This window comes from Meriones unguiculatus, chromosome 17 (assembly GCF_030254825.1).
Source record: "Meriones unguiculatus strain TT.TT164.6M chromosome 17, Bangor_MerUng_6.1, whole genome shotgun sequence".
In the NCBI taxonomy this organism is placed as follows: domain Eukaryota; kingdom Metazoa; phylum Chordata; class Mammalia; order Rodentia; family Muridae; genus Meriones; species Meriones unguiculatus.
Window position 1 is genome coordinate 58,639,126 of NC_083364.1, and position 17,775 is coordinate 58,656,900.

At 40.4% G+C, this 17,775-nt stretch overlaps 1 protein-coding gene across 12 annotated transcripts in view; it reads left to right on the plus strand.

Annotated features, from left to right (window-relative positions):
* Positions 1-250: 250 nt before the first annotated feature.
* Positions 251-17,775, plus strand: part of Abi3bp (ABI family member 3 binding protein) — a 210,431-nt gene continuing 192,906 nt past the window's right edge. For all 12 annotated transcript variants that reach the window (XM_021634091.2, XM_060370558.1, XM_060370560.1 and 9 more), the window contains exon 1: positions 251-430. In XM_021634091.2, coding sequence (XP_021489766.1) covers positions 352-430 — 79 coding nt within the window. In that variant the 5' untranslated portion in view covers positions 251-351. The remainder of the gene's footprint in view (positions 431-17,775) is intronic.

Here is a 17,775-nt window from a genome sequence, read left to right on the forward strand (position 1 = left end):
ACAAGTTCATCAACTGTTCCAAAGTTGCCTGGCTAGCTCTTCTTTCACGAATACAAACTGGCTATAATTTCAATAATTTCCCCTTGTATTAGAGGAGAAAGAGAGGAGGCAGACTGTTATAACATTGCAGAGAGAAACGTGATGATATGTTTTTGCTGTTGTGCCTACTTTTTTTTTTTTGAGTGTGTGGGAAAGGGTGTGATGTCATCCTGTCTCCACCTCCTGTGAATAAGCCCACAGCAGAGCTCAGTGCAGCCGCCCGACTCTGTCAGTGGAGGACGCCCACTTAAATGCAGTTCCAGGGCTGCAAGGCTCCTAGCATCACTCCCCGTGTGAGCAGGCAAATGCAACATGCTCTCCAGCCTGGGGTGTCTGCTTCTCTGTGGAAGTTTTGCACTTGCTCTGGGAAATGCACAGAAATTGCCAAAAGGCAAGTAGCTCGGATGTTTTGTGTTTTAAAAGTAAGATTAAGAGTTGCTTGTTTTTAGCTGTTGGTAGGAAATAGGATCTGCTTTACAATCTGGGGGAATTGAATTATTTGTGCAGAAAGTCAAAGGTCATATGTGTGAAGGGGTGACTTAAGTGTTGTTTTCTCTTGGACCCCTGTTATTTACTTTGCAGTTGCAGCTCCTCCTAACAGCTTCTGATGGAGTATGCTCACATGAACTGAAGTGGTGTAGTTTCACAAACCAGCATTTGTCTATCAGATCAGGTTAGAGAAATGACTATTGTAGTTTGTTAGAGCTATTTGGTGCCTTCAGCCCTGTCCACAGAGACAGTGGGAAGTGGCTTAAGCTTTGCGAGTAGCTTGTTCAGAAAGCAGGAGTCCTTTGCATACCTATCAAGTATACCTGCATGGTAGGGGCTCAGGGGGTCTAGCCTGCTCAGCCCTGAGTACAGTGGCGAGCTAAGCAGCAGCCAGAACTCTGCAGTGGAGTTTGGAAGAGATTTTGATTTGCTGGACAGGACACTCCCCCCTCTCCTGCCTAAATTGGTAATTTTAGTGTTGGTATTTTGTTTATGAAAGTCATCAAAAGAGAAGTAAATTTTCTAAATTTAGACCCTAGAAGAGAACTTTGCAACTCGTTAGCACTAAATCAGGAGGCTTTTGCCCCGTCCCGTCTGTGTAGATGTTGTGTGCACTCTTGCTCCTTCGCAGAGGCACGTTGGGTCTGTGGAGGCTTTTTATGGCTACAGACTGCTGTAGTCAGCAGGATTAGGAAAAACAGGCTGGAATTTGCCGTACAGTTATGATGGAAAATATTAGCAGTAACGCACGGCACAGCCTCATCAGAACCAAGTCTGAAAGAAAAGCTAAGGGTCAGAATGCTGAAAGGACGCCTCTGTGTCCCCTCTCTGGAGAGCTCAGTCTAGGATTATCCAGTCTCAAACGCAAAGTGTCCATTTTTCCCCCGTTGGGTAAAGTGAAACTTGAATCCAGAATGTGAAGGCTGAGGCATTTGGCTAGTTAGTAACTCACATGAGGATGGGAACTGCAGAAGAAGGCAACGAAACCCCCAATTCTGATCCAATGATTATGCAGAGAAAACAAAACCAAACACCATTAGGTTTTTCTTCTACCATGAGTTTCATTCCTTGATCATAATGAACTGTGACTTAATCCATAATTAATTGTTCACATTGATGTAACTTTTAGCAACTTTGCCATTTGAAAGGAGCTTTTGGTATTTTTCACCTTCAAAACTTGCAAGTGTGACTTACATATCTGTCTGTCTGTGTGTGTGTGTGTGCGTTTATTTTACTTTGTATTTACTATGGAAGAATGATAGTGAAATTTGGTTACTACAAACTTATGTAAATTCTGAGGTGCCTTAATTTTCCTGTTGTAATCACTAGATATAGAACTTTTGGTACGAGTTGCCTTTGCTTGTAATGATAAAGAAGAATCTATAGCTGTCAATACTGGTCCCACAACTTTTGTCTAGTTTTTGCCCATCAATGTGTTTGCAATGTTTCTTCTGTAATGTTTTAACAATCTGTTTTGGTTAGTCTGAACAAAACATTAAATTATAACTACTGTAAAGTAAATGGGAACTCTCTTTGCTTTTATTTTCTTAAAAGTTATCAAAATCTCTTTAAGCTGTTCACCTTTGTCAAAGTCTGTTCCAGAATGCCCTATAATAGATATGGGTCGGGGAAGCAGAAGCCTTCCTCCAATAACTTCAGGAACTCTTCATACTTATGGGGTGGGGGTGGGTGGGTGGAGGATGCTCCACAATGGATGTTACCATTCTACATGATTTAAACATTTCTCAAGAAAAAAAGTATTCAGCCTTTTAACCCGTTGTTTCCCAAACCCATTTGTCAAGTACAGCTATATTTTTCCAGAGACTGTCTGTGACAGATCACATTTGAAAAGGTGCTGGGATATCTTCTTCCTTACTGCTTTAGAGTTTGATACCATCTGTGATTTAAGAAGAGGACAGAGGTTGAGAGCCAGAGATCAACGGTCACGAACATAGGCCATCCCAAGCCTTTGCGTTTATGGACAGTGAAAATGAATGTAGGTTTTAATAGCAGGGTTCTAGTGATAGGGGTCATACCTGACTTCGCTTTGTGAGAATGCTCAAAGTGAGGGGGGGAATCATTGCTGTTCAGGAAACCTAGCCATTTTCATTAGTTTAAAAAATAAGTACATTTCACTGGACAAGTAAGTCAATCCAGTGTCCATCTTTTTTTTTCAGTTTATTAAAGACTGATTAAAAACTTCATCACAGGCCATATTTGTAAAGCACTGGCCTATCTTAACTGTTTAAGTAGATGAAGACACCCACAATAGGGAAATTTTAGTAAATTTCCCATGTTAATGGTGGAGTCAAGACCAAACACTAATCTTGCTTCCTGCTGGGTAAAGGACCTCTAACCTATCTTAGGGATAATTATACATATACATATATATATAATTATGTATAAACATATATATCTGTTTATAAGAACTCATTTGTTAGATGCCACATGACTATTTACATACCTAGTCACATTTTATTCTAAAAATAAATTGTTAGAAAATTTTTGTCTTTAAAAGTATAAAGACTATTAATAATGTAACTTTTCCTGTCTTCATAAATCAATGACTATATCCTTTGGCAATTTATTTATTTGGATTTCATGTCCAAACTACAAGAGTCATGTGCAAGGGCACGGGAGGTGGCATGTTCTTGACGGAGAGTGATAAGATTGCCAAGCACTGTTCATATGATAACATTGGGGAAGGCATCTCCTGCCTTATGCCCTGACCATCCTTGGCCCACAGGACAGATGTGACTGTCCACAGGAAGCTGTACCTTTCTCCACCAGCCTCTGCTCTGCTCCTGGAAATACCAGCAGCCCTCCTGGTGAGATTACTTGAATTTCTTTCTTTTCTTTTTTGAACTTTTTTTTTTCTGGGAGGAAAATTACACCATGACACTTGGACATTGGAGAAGAATTTGCATTTTGCTTTGTACTGTTGGAAGCCCCTGTGCTGCAGCCACTTCTGGGACTCTTTATTTTGGCACTATAGAATTTTCTTCTCCCTTGGTACATGTACTAAAACAAAAACCACAGAGGAAAACATGGTGTGAAGAGAGCCAACATAATCTTATCAAGGGATGCCAGAGGCTTGACAGCCCTTTTTGCTGAAACTCCTGTATATAGAATTTATATGTAGCCTGAAGGCACTATCTTTACTAGGCAGTTCTGTCACTTCTCTTGAAGTATGCAGGAGGAAAGTCAAAGGAATGTCTGAGATGAATGTAATGACACAGCCACGGGGCAGGAAAGTCTTGGGTACATGGCAGAGGTAGTGAGCAACCGGCTCTTTGCCTGTGTTCTTACTCAAAAGAATAGAAATCCTTCACAAAATGTACACGGGCGGGCTGGGAAGATGACTCAGCAGTTGAGAGCACATCCTACTTTTGCAGAGGACCCGAGTTCAGTTCTCAGCACCAATGGGGAGCAACTGCTATATAAAAACCTACAACACTAGTGCCAGAGGACCCAAAGTCTTCTTTTGGCCTCTACAGGCACCAGTATACATACTTAAATCCATAAATAGACTTTGATCGCTCAATTAAAAATAAAACCATCTTTTTTTTAAGAAAGTGGACAGATTAATCACAATAATCAACAGGGCTATGAACCTATTTATTCTCAAATGTGGTATTTTTTGAGTGAGTAGTAATTTAGTGTGACATTTTTGATGCAGGAAATCTAAATTCTTAACACTTGTATGAAGCAGGTATCTTATTACTCTCATTTTATAGAGTAATGCTTCCAGGTGTTTAAATAATTTGCTCGAAGTCAGTTATCCAGAGAAGCAAAAGCCCGTAGCCTTAACTTCAACAGAATATCAGCTTCCCGATCCCTGTAAAGATACACCAATTTCTTAAGTAAAAAGCTGTGTGCCATGCCCAGATGACAGAGACTGAGAAGACTAAGCATGGCTCTTGTCTTCCGGTAGCGGACTAGTTCACGGGGAAGAGTTAATTCTAGTGCAGCGAGATCATCCTCCGTTTGCATTGAAGCCCCTGAGCTTTGAGAACAGCTTGAAGGACTCAATTCAGACCAGAGGACTCAGACATTCAAGAGACAGCAAGGACAGGGCTGACAGACAAGCATACGTGGAGGCGAGGGAGACTTTGTCTGAGAGGTAAGGGCGCCTTGCGTAGCCTTCCGTGAACTTTCTAGCCGCTCACCTTGGGGCTGGCTCTCACCCTCCAAAGGGCCCTTCTGAACAAAAGAATGCAATAAAAAGAGTGTGTCCCTCAAAAAGCCTGGTCTGCCTCTCCAAGGGACAGGGGATATTTGTGAGGCAGTAGGAGAATGAGAAGGTTAATACCCAGCGGGAAGGAGTGATTTGATTTTACTTTTTTTTCTCTCTCTCTCTCATATATATATGTATATATATATATATATATATATAATTCAGGGGCTTTCTGTGTATCTCTTGCAGTCCTGGAACTTGCTTCTGTAGACCAGGCTAGCCTTGAACTCAGAGATCCATCTTCTACTGTCTCCCAAGTGCTGGGATTAAAGGCATGTCACCATCACTGACTAAGGGCTGATTTTGTTAAAATAATGTGTTTGTGAGTTTCTGGGACAGTATTAGAGTGTACATAGGAAGAAATGATTCAACTGAAAAAAGGTCTGTAAAACCACAGGAAATGTATTTTAGTGTTTTTTTCCAGTTCTAAATATTTATAGTTCTAGTTCTAATGATTTCTTGTTGTATTTGTTTATTCAAGTGTTAATTATTGAACATCTAGGAAAAACTGAATGAGACCAGCTATGCTTTAAAAACCACATGTTAGGAATAAACAAATAATCAAATATAGTTTAGTTGTGGCTGAGTTTAGAAACCAATGCTTTAAATCAAAATTTGCTGATGTTAATTATGCATTCATCAGTTATAGATTCAAAAGATTGCTCTATTGGGCTATGAGATATAAACTATTAAAGGATTTCAGCTCTCTATTTTTCTTCAAGTTAATAGGTTACAAGGGAATGTTTGAGAATACAGTTCATCAATATTGCATGAAAAAAATGAGAAGCTTTTTATAGTTTAGTGGCTGACAAAAGGTTTGGTTAAGGCAGAAGTGGAGTGTCTAATGAAGGGAGAGCTACTGAGGTCACATGACCTACCCAGTGGTGCTAAGTGGGTCACCAGCCTCAGAAAGAATTCCTTTTGCTTATTCTCTGATTGGCAGTAATAAAAGTAGGTGCTGAATAAAGACAAGGACTTGATAAGATTGATCTGAAAATAAATGTAAAGCTAAAAATAAAATCTAATCTGAGAGATTACTAGACTAGTAAAATTTTAAAAAATACTTGTCTCTTGACAAGCATAAATAGATTAAAATAAAGAGCCTCAGCTACAAAAGTGCTAAATATAAAAGGAAAAAGCAGTGGTTTCAGTACATAGATTTTATTAAAATAACATTAAATATGTAAACAAATTGTTACCTAGCATGATGAGTAATGCCTTGTTTATATAATTTATCCTCCCACCTATGAAAAATTTTATTACCATCAATAGTATATTATTTACTGAGGTGTAAAAGTTTCCATGGAATTGGCAGCTCAAGAAAATGCATGTATTATTGCAAATTTTCTGCCTCAGTGGCAATTCTCTCATTCAAGGTCTTTTGTGAGGCTGCCATAAAGGATCTAGAGCTAGCTTTTGTCTGAAGGTGGGGCTGGGGAAGGATATACTTCTAAGATCACATGGCTGAAAGGATTCAGTCCACGGAGGGCCACTGGCACGAGGGGCTCACTGGCTATTAGACAGAAGTCACGTTAGCCCTTGGATGTACTGGCCTTTCTTATTTGGCCACGTACCTAGAACTGTCTGCATCCAGGACATAAATCACACCCTTAGCTAGCTTAATTACAGAAGTAAACATCTGAGACTTCTGCAGGGTGCTTTCGGTGAGGAGCAACTCAGTAGTTAGAAATAGTTACATTCCTTGGGCTAACTGAACATCAATCCACCGTAAATGCTCTATAGGCTGTCTCATGTCCCTACTTCATACAGTGGAACTGGAACCCAAGAAGCCTAACTCCAGAGAACATGCTGGTTTGAGCACTGACACTCCATCAGCTTCCCACAGAAGTCAGACACTGGTGACACAGTGTCAGACACATCACAGGTGAGGTGCCAATCAGCCTCCCTATATGGCTGGAATTAATTCCCAGCAGTCCTTGAGAGCTGGCAGAAGGATCTGAAAAGAGTCAAAGAATCCAGCGTGAGCCTTATTTTCTGTTTGAAAGAGTCCAGTCAATGCCTGGCTTTCTTGGTCTATGTGGAGAGACACATGAAGCACATTTTTTAAAAAAAAAAAAAAACAAAACTTTTTTTTTTCCTCAAAGGAGACGACATAAGAAACAACGAACTTCTTATAATACAAACAAATATTAAGCAGTCCACACTTATGAAGCTGCCTTATAGTCCCCATAATTACAGGCTTCTGAGATGTTTATGCGGTGCCTTTGAGAGTACGCAAAGAAATTCCCATACGGTTACGATAAATTTGCGTCTGGCAGAAGACTGTGTACTTTATTACTGGACGTCGTGGAAAAAAATTGGAAAAACCAAAGGACCTTTGTTTAGAGCCCTTTGAGTGTTAATAAAACAATCATACATGCTCTCAGCACAAAGTAAAAGATAGATTTACCACGACAATATTCTTAGCACAACACTGGAACATTTAATATTGAAAGTGTGATTTTTCATAGTAGGGTGTTTGTGGACAGTTAAATGTGAACTCACTGTGTGGCTTTTCTCACCTTGTGTGTTTCTTGTGCTGGAGTGATCCGTGGAAAGCATGTGGCAGGTAAGGGTGGCCCCAATGCCCCAGACCGAAGAGTCCTGTGGAAGGAAAGACAGTCAAAAGTCTCTCCACAGCTGTTGACGCCTGCTTGGGTTCCCCACTAAAACCGGCCCATTATAAGACTGCCTCAGTGTTCCCCACACTTCCCCATCTAACAAAACCTTGACATGTATCTCCAGTGGTTGGCCTGACACTTTGAGATGCTTGGAGCTAAGCTGGGAGATGAGGTCCTCTGAGCACTTTACAAATAACGAAGTCTGCTACTGTTTGTCCAGTGGAACTCTGGAAACGGAGGTGGAAGGAGACACATCACTAACTGCTTGTTACCGTTTTGCTATCAAGGACTATACCTCTGAGGCCCACCCACTGGTAAACCAGGGCAAAACCACTCATCCCAGGCATCTTCTGGTCAGACTAAAAAGTAGTATTAGCAAGAACCAAGACTCAATTCATAGTTTTCCTATGCCGTGGCAATCTTGGCCGTCCATGAGCAAAACTGAAAGTTTTCAACTATATCATACGTCTTTGCCTCTTCCTCAGTTACTATTAACTTAGAAAGGCTTGAGAGGTTTTAAAAATATTCCATGGATGGTTTGAATATGATTGAGGACTAATAATCAATGGCTTTTTACAAAGTTGCCTGTGTAAGTGCCTGATAAATTTTTCCGGTAGAGTATGGTGTAGGAGTTAAAAGGTGCAGGTAAATCATTTTGTTGGTTAAGTGTTAATTTCTATAAATCTAAAAGTGATCATCACATTTTTGTTGCTTTATTTCAGGATTTTATGACATTGTTTTGGAAAAAGTTTATACATCCTTATCAGCTACATACTTGAGCTTAAATTTATATATATACATATCAGCTTAAATTTGAGGCACACTTTTTTTTTTAAAAGCGTTAACACCTAGGTGTGGCTTAGGTGAGAAGCTATGACTTGTGTTCTTCCTTTGAATATAAATTAATTTTTGTCACCTAGTTAATACTTTACAAATTGTAGTAAGATTAGAAATATGAGTAAAACATTTCCGTCTCAAGGAGCTTGACACTGGCGGTGGATAAAAACATTTGGTTGGAGCAGTATGGCTCGGCAGTTAGGGCATTTGTGGAGCTTTTGAACTCTCATGTTCTTTTCCCAGCACCTACGTGGGAGCTCCCAAGTGCCAGAAATCCTGGCTCTAGGAGAGCTGACATCCTCCTATGGCCTTCACAGGCTCTTGTACACATGTGGAACACCTAAAGTCCCACAGACAGTCAGGCAGACAGACAGACAAGCAGACAGATGGACAAACACACACAAATATTAAAATAAGTAATACATCCTTAAAAATTTGGTCACAAGACATACTCTTGTATAGGGAAGTGTTGGTGTTTTAATTTCTGGATGCTCATGTGTGCTCAGCTGTGTATGTGTGTATGTGACTGGACTGTGTGTGGAATATGCAACATGTGTGTGCAGGGCATGCAGAGTCCAGCGGAGGATGCTGTATATTCTGTCTATCACCCTCCCCCACAGTCCCTTGACACAGGGTCTCTCGTTTAACCTGAAGTTAGACTTTCGGCCAGGAGATCTCAGCCATCATTGTCTCTCCACCCCAATTGGAGTGACGAGTGCTTGTGTTTCTTAAATTATTATTTTTTTTTAATTCTCGTTAAGTGATCCATATTTCTGGGGTCAGTCCATCCCACTGTGCTGTCATATTTTGAAATCCACCAGTTCTGAGAAAAATGAGCTTTGGTAGTATGTTTAGAAAAGCAAGGTACCTTATAGACCCAGTTGACACAAAATATGTGTGAAGTGAGCATGCAGCGTACGTCCCTTCCCACCGAGTGAGGCTATATGAGCTAGCTTGTCTTTCTTCCTTCAGATTAAGGATGAATTTCCTACCCCGTAGGATGCTTAATGATCCGATACATCTTTCAAATGCCATGTGTCTGTGTGATACAATGCTGTGTCTGTACTGAATCGGGGGAGGAATCCTGGTAGAACCCTGGACCCCCAGCTTTGCTTCCAGAGTGCAGACAAGGTGGTTCAGGTGTCTGATCCCCTTAAATATCATTCTTTGATTTTTCCATTTTGTTAGCTGATAAGAGATTTTCCTGCTATTCTGAAGTCCTGCTGGGCATCCACTGTGCACACAGCTTGTGGGGCAGGCCAAGACCTAATAGGCCTCCCTTCTCTAGGAGCCTCGGATCCTACCCTTTAAGGAGAGGGTTGGGATGGCTGCCAAACTTTCATTGGCAGAAACTCTGGAATTCAGTCCTGTTCCAAATAGGCTGTCAGTGGTGTAGGAAGCTCTCCTTCCAGTTTCCTGGATGGAGTTAAGCCATTCCTAGCCAGATTGTTGAGGAGAAAGCATCAGATGGTCTGAGCATCAACCCCTGCATTCCTCTTCTGGGTCATCTTCTCCAGACACCCTGGTGACTGTGCTGTCACTAAATTCTTCCCCAAACACTCATCATTTCACTGGACTTGGAATACTGTGCATAGTACCTCCAATGAGGTTCGCTCTGACCTGTAGTTCATTATGAACTGGAGGGATAAATGTTAAAAAATAGCAATATAGGTTAGTGGGTAAATAACAGAAGTAAATAAGAGTCTGTGCCAGTTAGTAAATGCTGTTTGACCATCAGATTTTTCCCTTCTGAAAGGAGAGCATGAAAAGCATCAGTTATTTTGCTTTTGTCAGTAAATAATATTAGGATGACTTTAATGAATGTTTTAGTAGTTGCTTTGCATATCTGGTGTGGGAGTGTGTCTGTGTGTGTTTAAGGAGGTGCTGTTAGAAGTTGACTTGATAGGCGAGGGTCAGATGGAAGGGGAGGAGGACCTCCCCTATCAGTGAACTTGGAGAGGGGCAGGGAGGAGATGAGGGAGGGAGAATGGGATTGGGAGAGGATGAGGGAGGGGGCTATAGCTGAGATACAAAGTGAATAAACTCTAATTAATATATATAAATAAAAATTTAAATTAAAAAATAAAATAAAATAAAGAAGTTGCTACCAGGTGTCTTCTCCATTGTTCTTCACCTTATTTGTTTGAGACAAGTTCTCTTGTTGAATCTAGATCTCACAACTGGTAAGGCAACCTGACTAGTGAGCTCCAGGGATTCATCTATTTCTACTTTCCCAGCACTGGTGCCATCATGCCAGGCTTTTACATGCATGCTGAGGATTTGAATTCAGGTCTTTATGCTTGCATAGTAACCACTTTACCAATTTAGTCATCTCCTCAGCCCCTGATAGTTCTGTACCATTTCCCTCTTCGAGACAGAGACTAATTATGAAGCCTGGAACTCTTTAGGTAGACCAATCATGGAGCTCCACCTGCCTCAGCCTCCCAAGTGCTTGGATGAAAGCTATGTGCCACCATTTGGAGGTTTAATAGTTCCATTCTTAAGTTCAGTTTATTAGTTATTTTTTTTTTCTCACAGCTGCGACCAAAATCCATAAGAAAACAGCTTAGGAAAGTTTATGGAGGCTCATTCCATGGTTGTTTTGTTCCTGTGCTTATAGTGGTAGGAGCATGGATGTGATGTCAGCTCTTCATCAAAAGGAAGCAGAGAGAAGGATACAGGACAGAACCAGAGATAAGATGCCCCCTAGAATCTACACTCAGTAACCATAACCTCCAGCTAGTCCCACCTCTCTAATTTATGGAACCTCTCAAAGTACCACACTCCCATCTGGAGACTTAGGCTTTAGCACATGGGCTTGCAGAGAACATTTCGTATTAAATATAGGAAAGATCCTTGAAACCAGGTACCTTTTTGAAAACTCCACTTCCACTTTGGCAGAGGGAGATCTACACAACAGTCCATGGCTTAGATACTTCTTGAAAAGATTCTAAGAGAAAAGAATCCTTGGGACTATGATATAGCAACCCCACACAGAGACAGGACTCGGGGAGTGGAGCCAGGGCTCTGCAGAGACTTTGAACATGACTTTCGCCATCAGCTTCCTGCTATTTCCCTCATGCAGCTCATCCTGTGAGGGTTGGGAAGGTTCAGGTCTGGAGATACTGGCCTCTTCCTCTGAAAGATCTTGGAGAACAAGTCATGGTTCTTGATCAGTTTTTTTTTTTTTTTTTTTTTTTTTTTTTATCTTGTACATATCCGTGGGATGTAAGCCAGTATGTGGCCTGGCTTTCCCATGGGATGCCTGGAACTGTTCCTCTGGCTGAGGTACTTGGTCAGAGCCTGAAGAGTTACTTCATGGAATTTGTTTTCTTCTCTCCCCTCCCTCCTTTCTGTTGTTCCAGTTTCTTCTTTTCCCTAAACCCTCAGCATCCATTCTTTGCCCTGCCTCTTCCTTTTCCTATAAAAGTCCTCAGTGCATTTTCCACTTTAGACTGTGTTGTAAAGTCACAGGTGACTTTCCATCTGTTTGGAATGCACCAAAAGTCATCTCTTTGGAAAGACAATGCAGACAATACTCGGTCTTGTTAGAGAGGAAGACTTTTTCTGTGTCATGCTAAGAGCTCCAATAGGTTGAAAATACTGTTTCTTGCTCATTTGTCTTAGCATCAGTGAGCATGCAAAAAAATACCTTTATTTTCATCTGATTAGCTCAGTGTTTGTCATACCTCATAAGCCATAACTGTATCTTTACTTCATTTTTAAGTGATGTTGAATCTAACATAACCATGACTCCCTGTTAAGAAGAATCAGTGTATAATGACAAAAGCCAGACTTCATAGTGTCGATTTGTAAAGATTTTTTGTTTTGTTTTGTTTTTCTTTATAATTTTTGAAGGTTTTCTACTTGTTCTACTGTAGGTGTTGCAGTTTATGTTGAAAAACTTGCAGGGAATTGTTCTGTTTTCTAGTTACTCGGTGTGTTACATCTGAAGTTCAAATACCATGTTTCTTTTTATTTAATTGACTTGCAACCAATATTTTCACAAAATAGTGTTTCTATGTAGGGTGTCCCCAGCAAATGTAATCATTGCATTGGCAGCTAGATCACAGTTGTGGGGATTTAATTGTATTTCAGTACCAAGCATCTCTCTTTGATCTCCATATCTTTGGCTCACTGTTTTCTTGGCCTGCACTCAACAGGTACTTTCCAAATTTTCCTTCTATTTTGTTTACAATGCCCCTCCTTCTTTTCTTCCTTTCTTTGCAACTTCTGATGTTTGTCTCTGGAAGACAAGCCATCATGTCTGCCTGGTACCTTTATAGAGTTCATTAGCTTTTAGGTTTTGTTAGAAGTTATTTTTCTTATTGTTGAAACAGACACCTGATGGAAGTAACCTTAAGGAGGAAGGATGTATTTTGGATCCTCGTTCCAGAAGACACTGTCCATTGATTGTTGAGGAGAAAGCGTGGTAGTGTTCCTTGGCAACTTAGAATTTGGCTGGGTCTTCATGAATCTCAGTAGACCAGGCAACAGAGAGCTTAGGCCCAAAGTGGCAAAGGATATAGCCCTGAAGGCCAACCCTCTAGTGAATCACTTCTGTCAGACAGACCCTACTTTCCAAAGGTTGCACAGCCTCTTCAAACAGTGCCATCAGAGAGTAACAACCTGTTCAAACACATGAGCCTATGCTAGACCTTTTATAGCCAACACTACACTTTTTTCAACCTTAACCCATATTAAGAATAAACACATATATTTAAAACCCATAAAGTCATCCCTGCATGTTCTACTTCTAAATCATCAACTAATGGTATATCTGATATATTTAAATGAGGAACTATAGCTGGACATGGTGGTGCACACCTGTAATCCCAGCACTCAAGAAGACAGAGGCAGGTGGATCACTGTGAGTTTGAGGCCAGCCTGATCTACAAAGCAAGTCCAGAGCAGCCAGAGAAATCCTGTCGAGAGAGAGCACAAGAGAAACTACATTTGTACTGAATAGTTATGGCTTCTTTTATTGCAACTATTCCCCAGACTATGCAGTATAATTACTATATGATAGAAGTTGCATTATATTAGGTATTATAAGTAATACAAGGATGGTTTAAAGTTTACAGAAAGATATGAAAAGGGTACATATAAATACTATAGTATTGGGATTTGTGTATCCATGAATTTTGATTTCTGTGACAGGTCCTGGAACCAGTCCCCACTGGATACAAGAAGATGACTATGTAAATTAGGTTGCGGAGCCAGATGAATGTGTAATTGCACTTGTCAGTCCCATGCTACATTTTTCTAGTTTTTTCTTGTGATAAAAATAAGAAACAGCTGAAAGTCCAGCAAACATTGAAATTTTGATTAACATATTGAGTGTGATTTAAAAATACTTCCTTTAGTCTCTCACTGAAGAGAGTGATTTTTTAATTATTTATTTTTTTATATTAATTACAGTTTATTCACTTTGTATCCCAGCTGTAGTCCCATCCCTCATTCCCTCCCAATCCCACCCTTCTTCCCTCATCTCCTCCCATGCCCCTTTCCAAGTCCACTGAGAGGGGAGGTCTCCTCCCCTTCCATCTGACCCTAGCCTATCAGGTCTCATCAGGACTGGCTGCATTGTTTTCCTTTGTGGCCTGGTAAGGCTGCTCCTCCCTTCCCCCAACCCCCAGGAGTTGGTGATCAAAGAGCCAGCCACTGAGTTCATGACAGAGACAGTCCCTGTTTCCCTTATTAGGGAACCCACTTGGACACTGAGCTGCCATGGGCTACATCTATGCAGGGGTTCTAGGTTATCACCATGCATGGTCCTTGATTAGAGTATCAGTTTCAGAAAAGACCTCTAGGTCCAGTTTTCTTGGTTCTATTGCTCCCTTGTGGAACTCCTGTCCCTTCCAAGTCTTTCTATGTCCCCCTTCTTTCATAAGATTTCCTGTACTCTGCCCAAAGTTTGGCTGTGAGTTTCAGCATCTGCTTTGATACACTGCTAGGTAGAGTCTTTCAGAGGCCCTCTGTGGTAGGCTCCTGTCCTGTTCCCTGTTTTCTCCCTCTTCTGTTATCCAATCTGTTTGCCTTTCTGAATGAGGATTGATCATCTTAGCTAGGGTCCTCCTTCTTGCTTAGTTTCTTTAGATGTACATATTTCAGTATGTTTATCCTATATGTCTAATATCCATTTATAAGTGAGTATATACCATGTGTATCTTTCTGCTTCTGGGATACCTCACTCAGGATGATCTAAACAGAGAATTCTCTGTAGAGGAATATCAAATGGCAGAGAAACACTTAAAGAAATGTTCAACATCCTCAGTCATTAGGGAGAGGCAAATTAAAATGACCCTGAGATTTCACCTTCCACCCATCAGAATGGCTAAGATAAAAAACTCAAGTGACAATACATGCTAGAGAGGATGTGGAGAAAGGGGAACCCTCCTCCATTGCTGGGGGGAACGTAAACTTGTACAACCACTCTGGAAAGCAATCTGGCGCTTTCTCAGACAACTAGGAATAGCGCTTCCTCAAGATCCAGCTATACCATTCCTAGGCATATATCCAAAAGATGCTCAAGTACACAACAAGGACATTTGTTCAACCATGTTCGTAGCAGCTTTATTTGTAATAGCCAGAACCTGGAAACAACCCAGATGCCCCTGAACTGAGGAATGAATACAGAAATTGTGGTATATTTACACAACAGAATACTACCCAGCAATTAAAAACAAGGAAATCGTGAAATTTGTAGGCAAATGGCGGGATCTAGAAAAGATCATCCTGAGAGAGTGATTATTTTAAAATACTGTTTTGAGAATAGCAATTCAGATTTGAATATTGACACTGGTACTGAATTCTCTATCAGATAATCATCTGTCAGATAATAAATGGCTAATGCATCAGTTACTTTTCTCTCTCTGTGACGACATATTTGACAAAATCAAAACAGGGAAGAAAAGGCTTGTTTGGGCTCATGATTCACGTAGAGACTATGTCATAATATAAATTAGTTAATATTATGTTTTCACATATTTTGGCAAGAAAGCCCATTTTTATAGCTTGTCACGAACATGTTAGTGCTTTTTCAAATATTTTCAGGCACCCCTCTTAACTGTTTATAAAAACAGTGTATATAGTTGTATAATCCCCTAACCTCAGCAGCCAAATTGTATTATATAACATTCCTTAGTTGGGCACTCAGTGCAAACATCTGTTTTCACTCATGTCAGGCAATTATGACGAATATTTACTGTGGTGTTTCCCAAAGTCATCACACTCCATGGCTCAAGTGTCCTGTGAAAGGGCTTTTGTGGTGTCCCAGAAACACTCATTTTAAACATTCCTTTTCATAGCTGGGAGTTCAGGCCACAAAGAAACCACAGACATGAATACTAAATAAACTTCCTGTAAATTACAAAATAATTTAAGAAGGCATTAAAGGATAAGCATGAGCAAAGCAAAGATATTTTAGAGATATTTTATCCAGGGACCTTCCTATTTTGTGAAAGTGTCTCATTGAAAACTAGAACAGAAACCAAATACCACCAACACCAAGACAAACAAACATTGATCTCAAATCTCCAGTTTTTCTCCTACCTACTTTTCATCCTTCATACATCCTCAAGACTTTCTTGTGGAAGACTATGGAACCGATGCAGTAAAAATAACCTCATAAAGGGATAGCGGGGTGCTCAGTGGTTAAGAGTTAGTCCTAGTGTTACAGAGGACTTGAGTTCACTTCCCAAGCGCTTATTGATGGCTCACAATCGCCTGTGACTCCACCTCCAGAGGAGTCTGACACCTCTGGCCTTGGGCCTCCCTGGGCAGCTGCACACATCTGCGCACCCTCCACACACAATTAAAAGTAAAAATAAATATTTTTAATTTAAGAAAGAACCTTATTGGTTGTATTCCATGTAAATGCAGCTGTTTAACAAATCTGTAGATAGTGTTTCACACATTCAAGACATTATATAGTTAGCCCCAAATTAAAAATTCAAAACGCTTCCAAACCCCAAATTTTTATTCCACCAATATGGATACCATAAGAGGAAAATTCTTACCTGATTTTAAGTGATAGGTCTCAGTCAGAATGCAGCTATACCAGAAATATGGTGTAAATGTTACTTGAAGCTAAATGTGTAGGTATATCTGAGATGCAAATAAATTTACGTATAGACTTAGGTTCCATCCTCAAGGCATATCATTAAGTGTGTGAAAATATTCCTTCAAACAAAAACAAATTTGAAAAATTGAACACTCATTTTGTCTCAAACAATTCGGGTAAGGTGTGCTCACGATATATTGAGGAATAAGGGTTCTACACCAAACCTCAGAATCCTGGAGGTCATTTTACTGGACATAATGCTGGGACTTCCCTTCAAGACTTATCAGTGCTGGGGTCCTTTGAAGAATTTTAATTGCTTACAAGTTCTCATATGATCTAGGTGCTGCTGATGCTGGGACCATATTGGAAAACCACAGACTTATGAATCTAGCAAATATGCAGTCCTACCTTGTCCAAAGCCTAGCTTCACTGCACTCAGCAGGCTCTGATGGAGTTGTTCTGGCATTCTTCATGCCAAGGTGTGGGGAGTCTCTGTGACCACCCAGGCCATCAGAGTAACAACCCCTGAGAAATAAGAAGACAGTTGGTTCAACATGACTCAGTAGCCAGAGTTGTTCAAACTTCAAGAGTCTGACACTGGGCAGTTTATTTTAGGCATGTTTATGCACAGTACAATTTTGAAAGTTCCCTGCTCAATCCCATTGCAAGGTAGAGCTTAAGGCATGAGGACATCTAAATTTTTTCTAAAGTACATGTGATCCCTTCCATAAGGATGGGTCCTATAGGTTAACTACATGTGACATCTTAAGGGCCTAGGGAGAGGATCTGGGGTGATCTCAGTCATACAGATAGTGCAAAGGTCACCAGGGTAGAAAACAGGTTATACATCTCTCTCTTTGAAGAAACAACCCTGTGCTTTTAACATTCCTTGTTTCCCTAGAGCTTTATCTGTGAGCCCAGGAACCTCTGTGCTTCCTGTACTTAGTGCCTCTGGGTAGCTGATGGAAGTAGCACCAATCTTTTGATATTATGAAGCACTAAGAAACTGATTTGAAAGAAAATGGCTTTATGAAAATTTAGCTAACTTCCTGTAGCTCTCTGGATTTGGAAAACCCCATGCTTCCTTCTGTTTAGTATGTGATACCCTTCAACAGGAGAAAGTTTAGCTTGAGATAGTGGGAAGTCCTGGATCTGATGATGAACTTGCTGGCTTTCTTTTATACTTAGCAGTTTTGCCACAGTTATCGGGAGCCTTGGACAGTTTTACTTAATATAACCTTGTTTGGAGGTGAGTAATGTTTGAAACTTGAATTAAAAAGTTACGGTGACATCATGAACTATTACTGGAAGCTTATGTGTAGATGTAAGATGTGTGAGTCAACTGCAACCCAAACCCAAAGAGACTGATTATGAAATGCTGACCAGATACCTCATCAGCTCAATGAAGAGCAATGAAATTGCCAAATTAAAGACAAATTTGATACTTAAGGTAAATGTTTTCTTTCATTTCGACCTTTATAGATTGT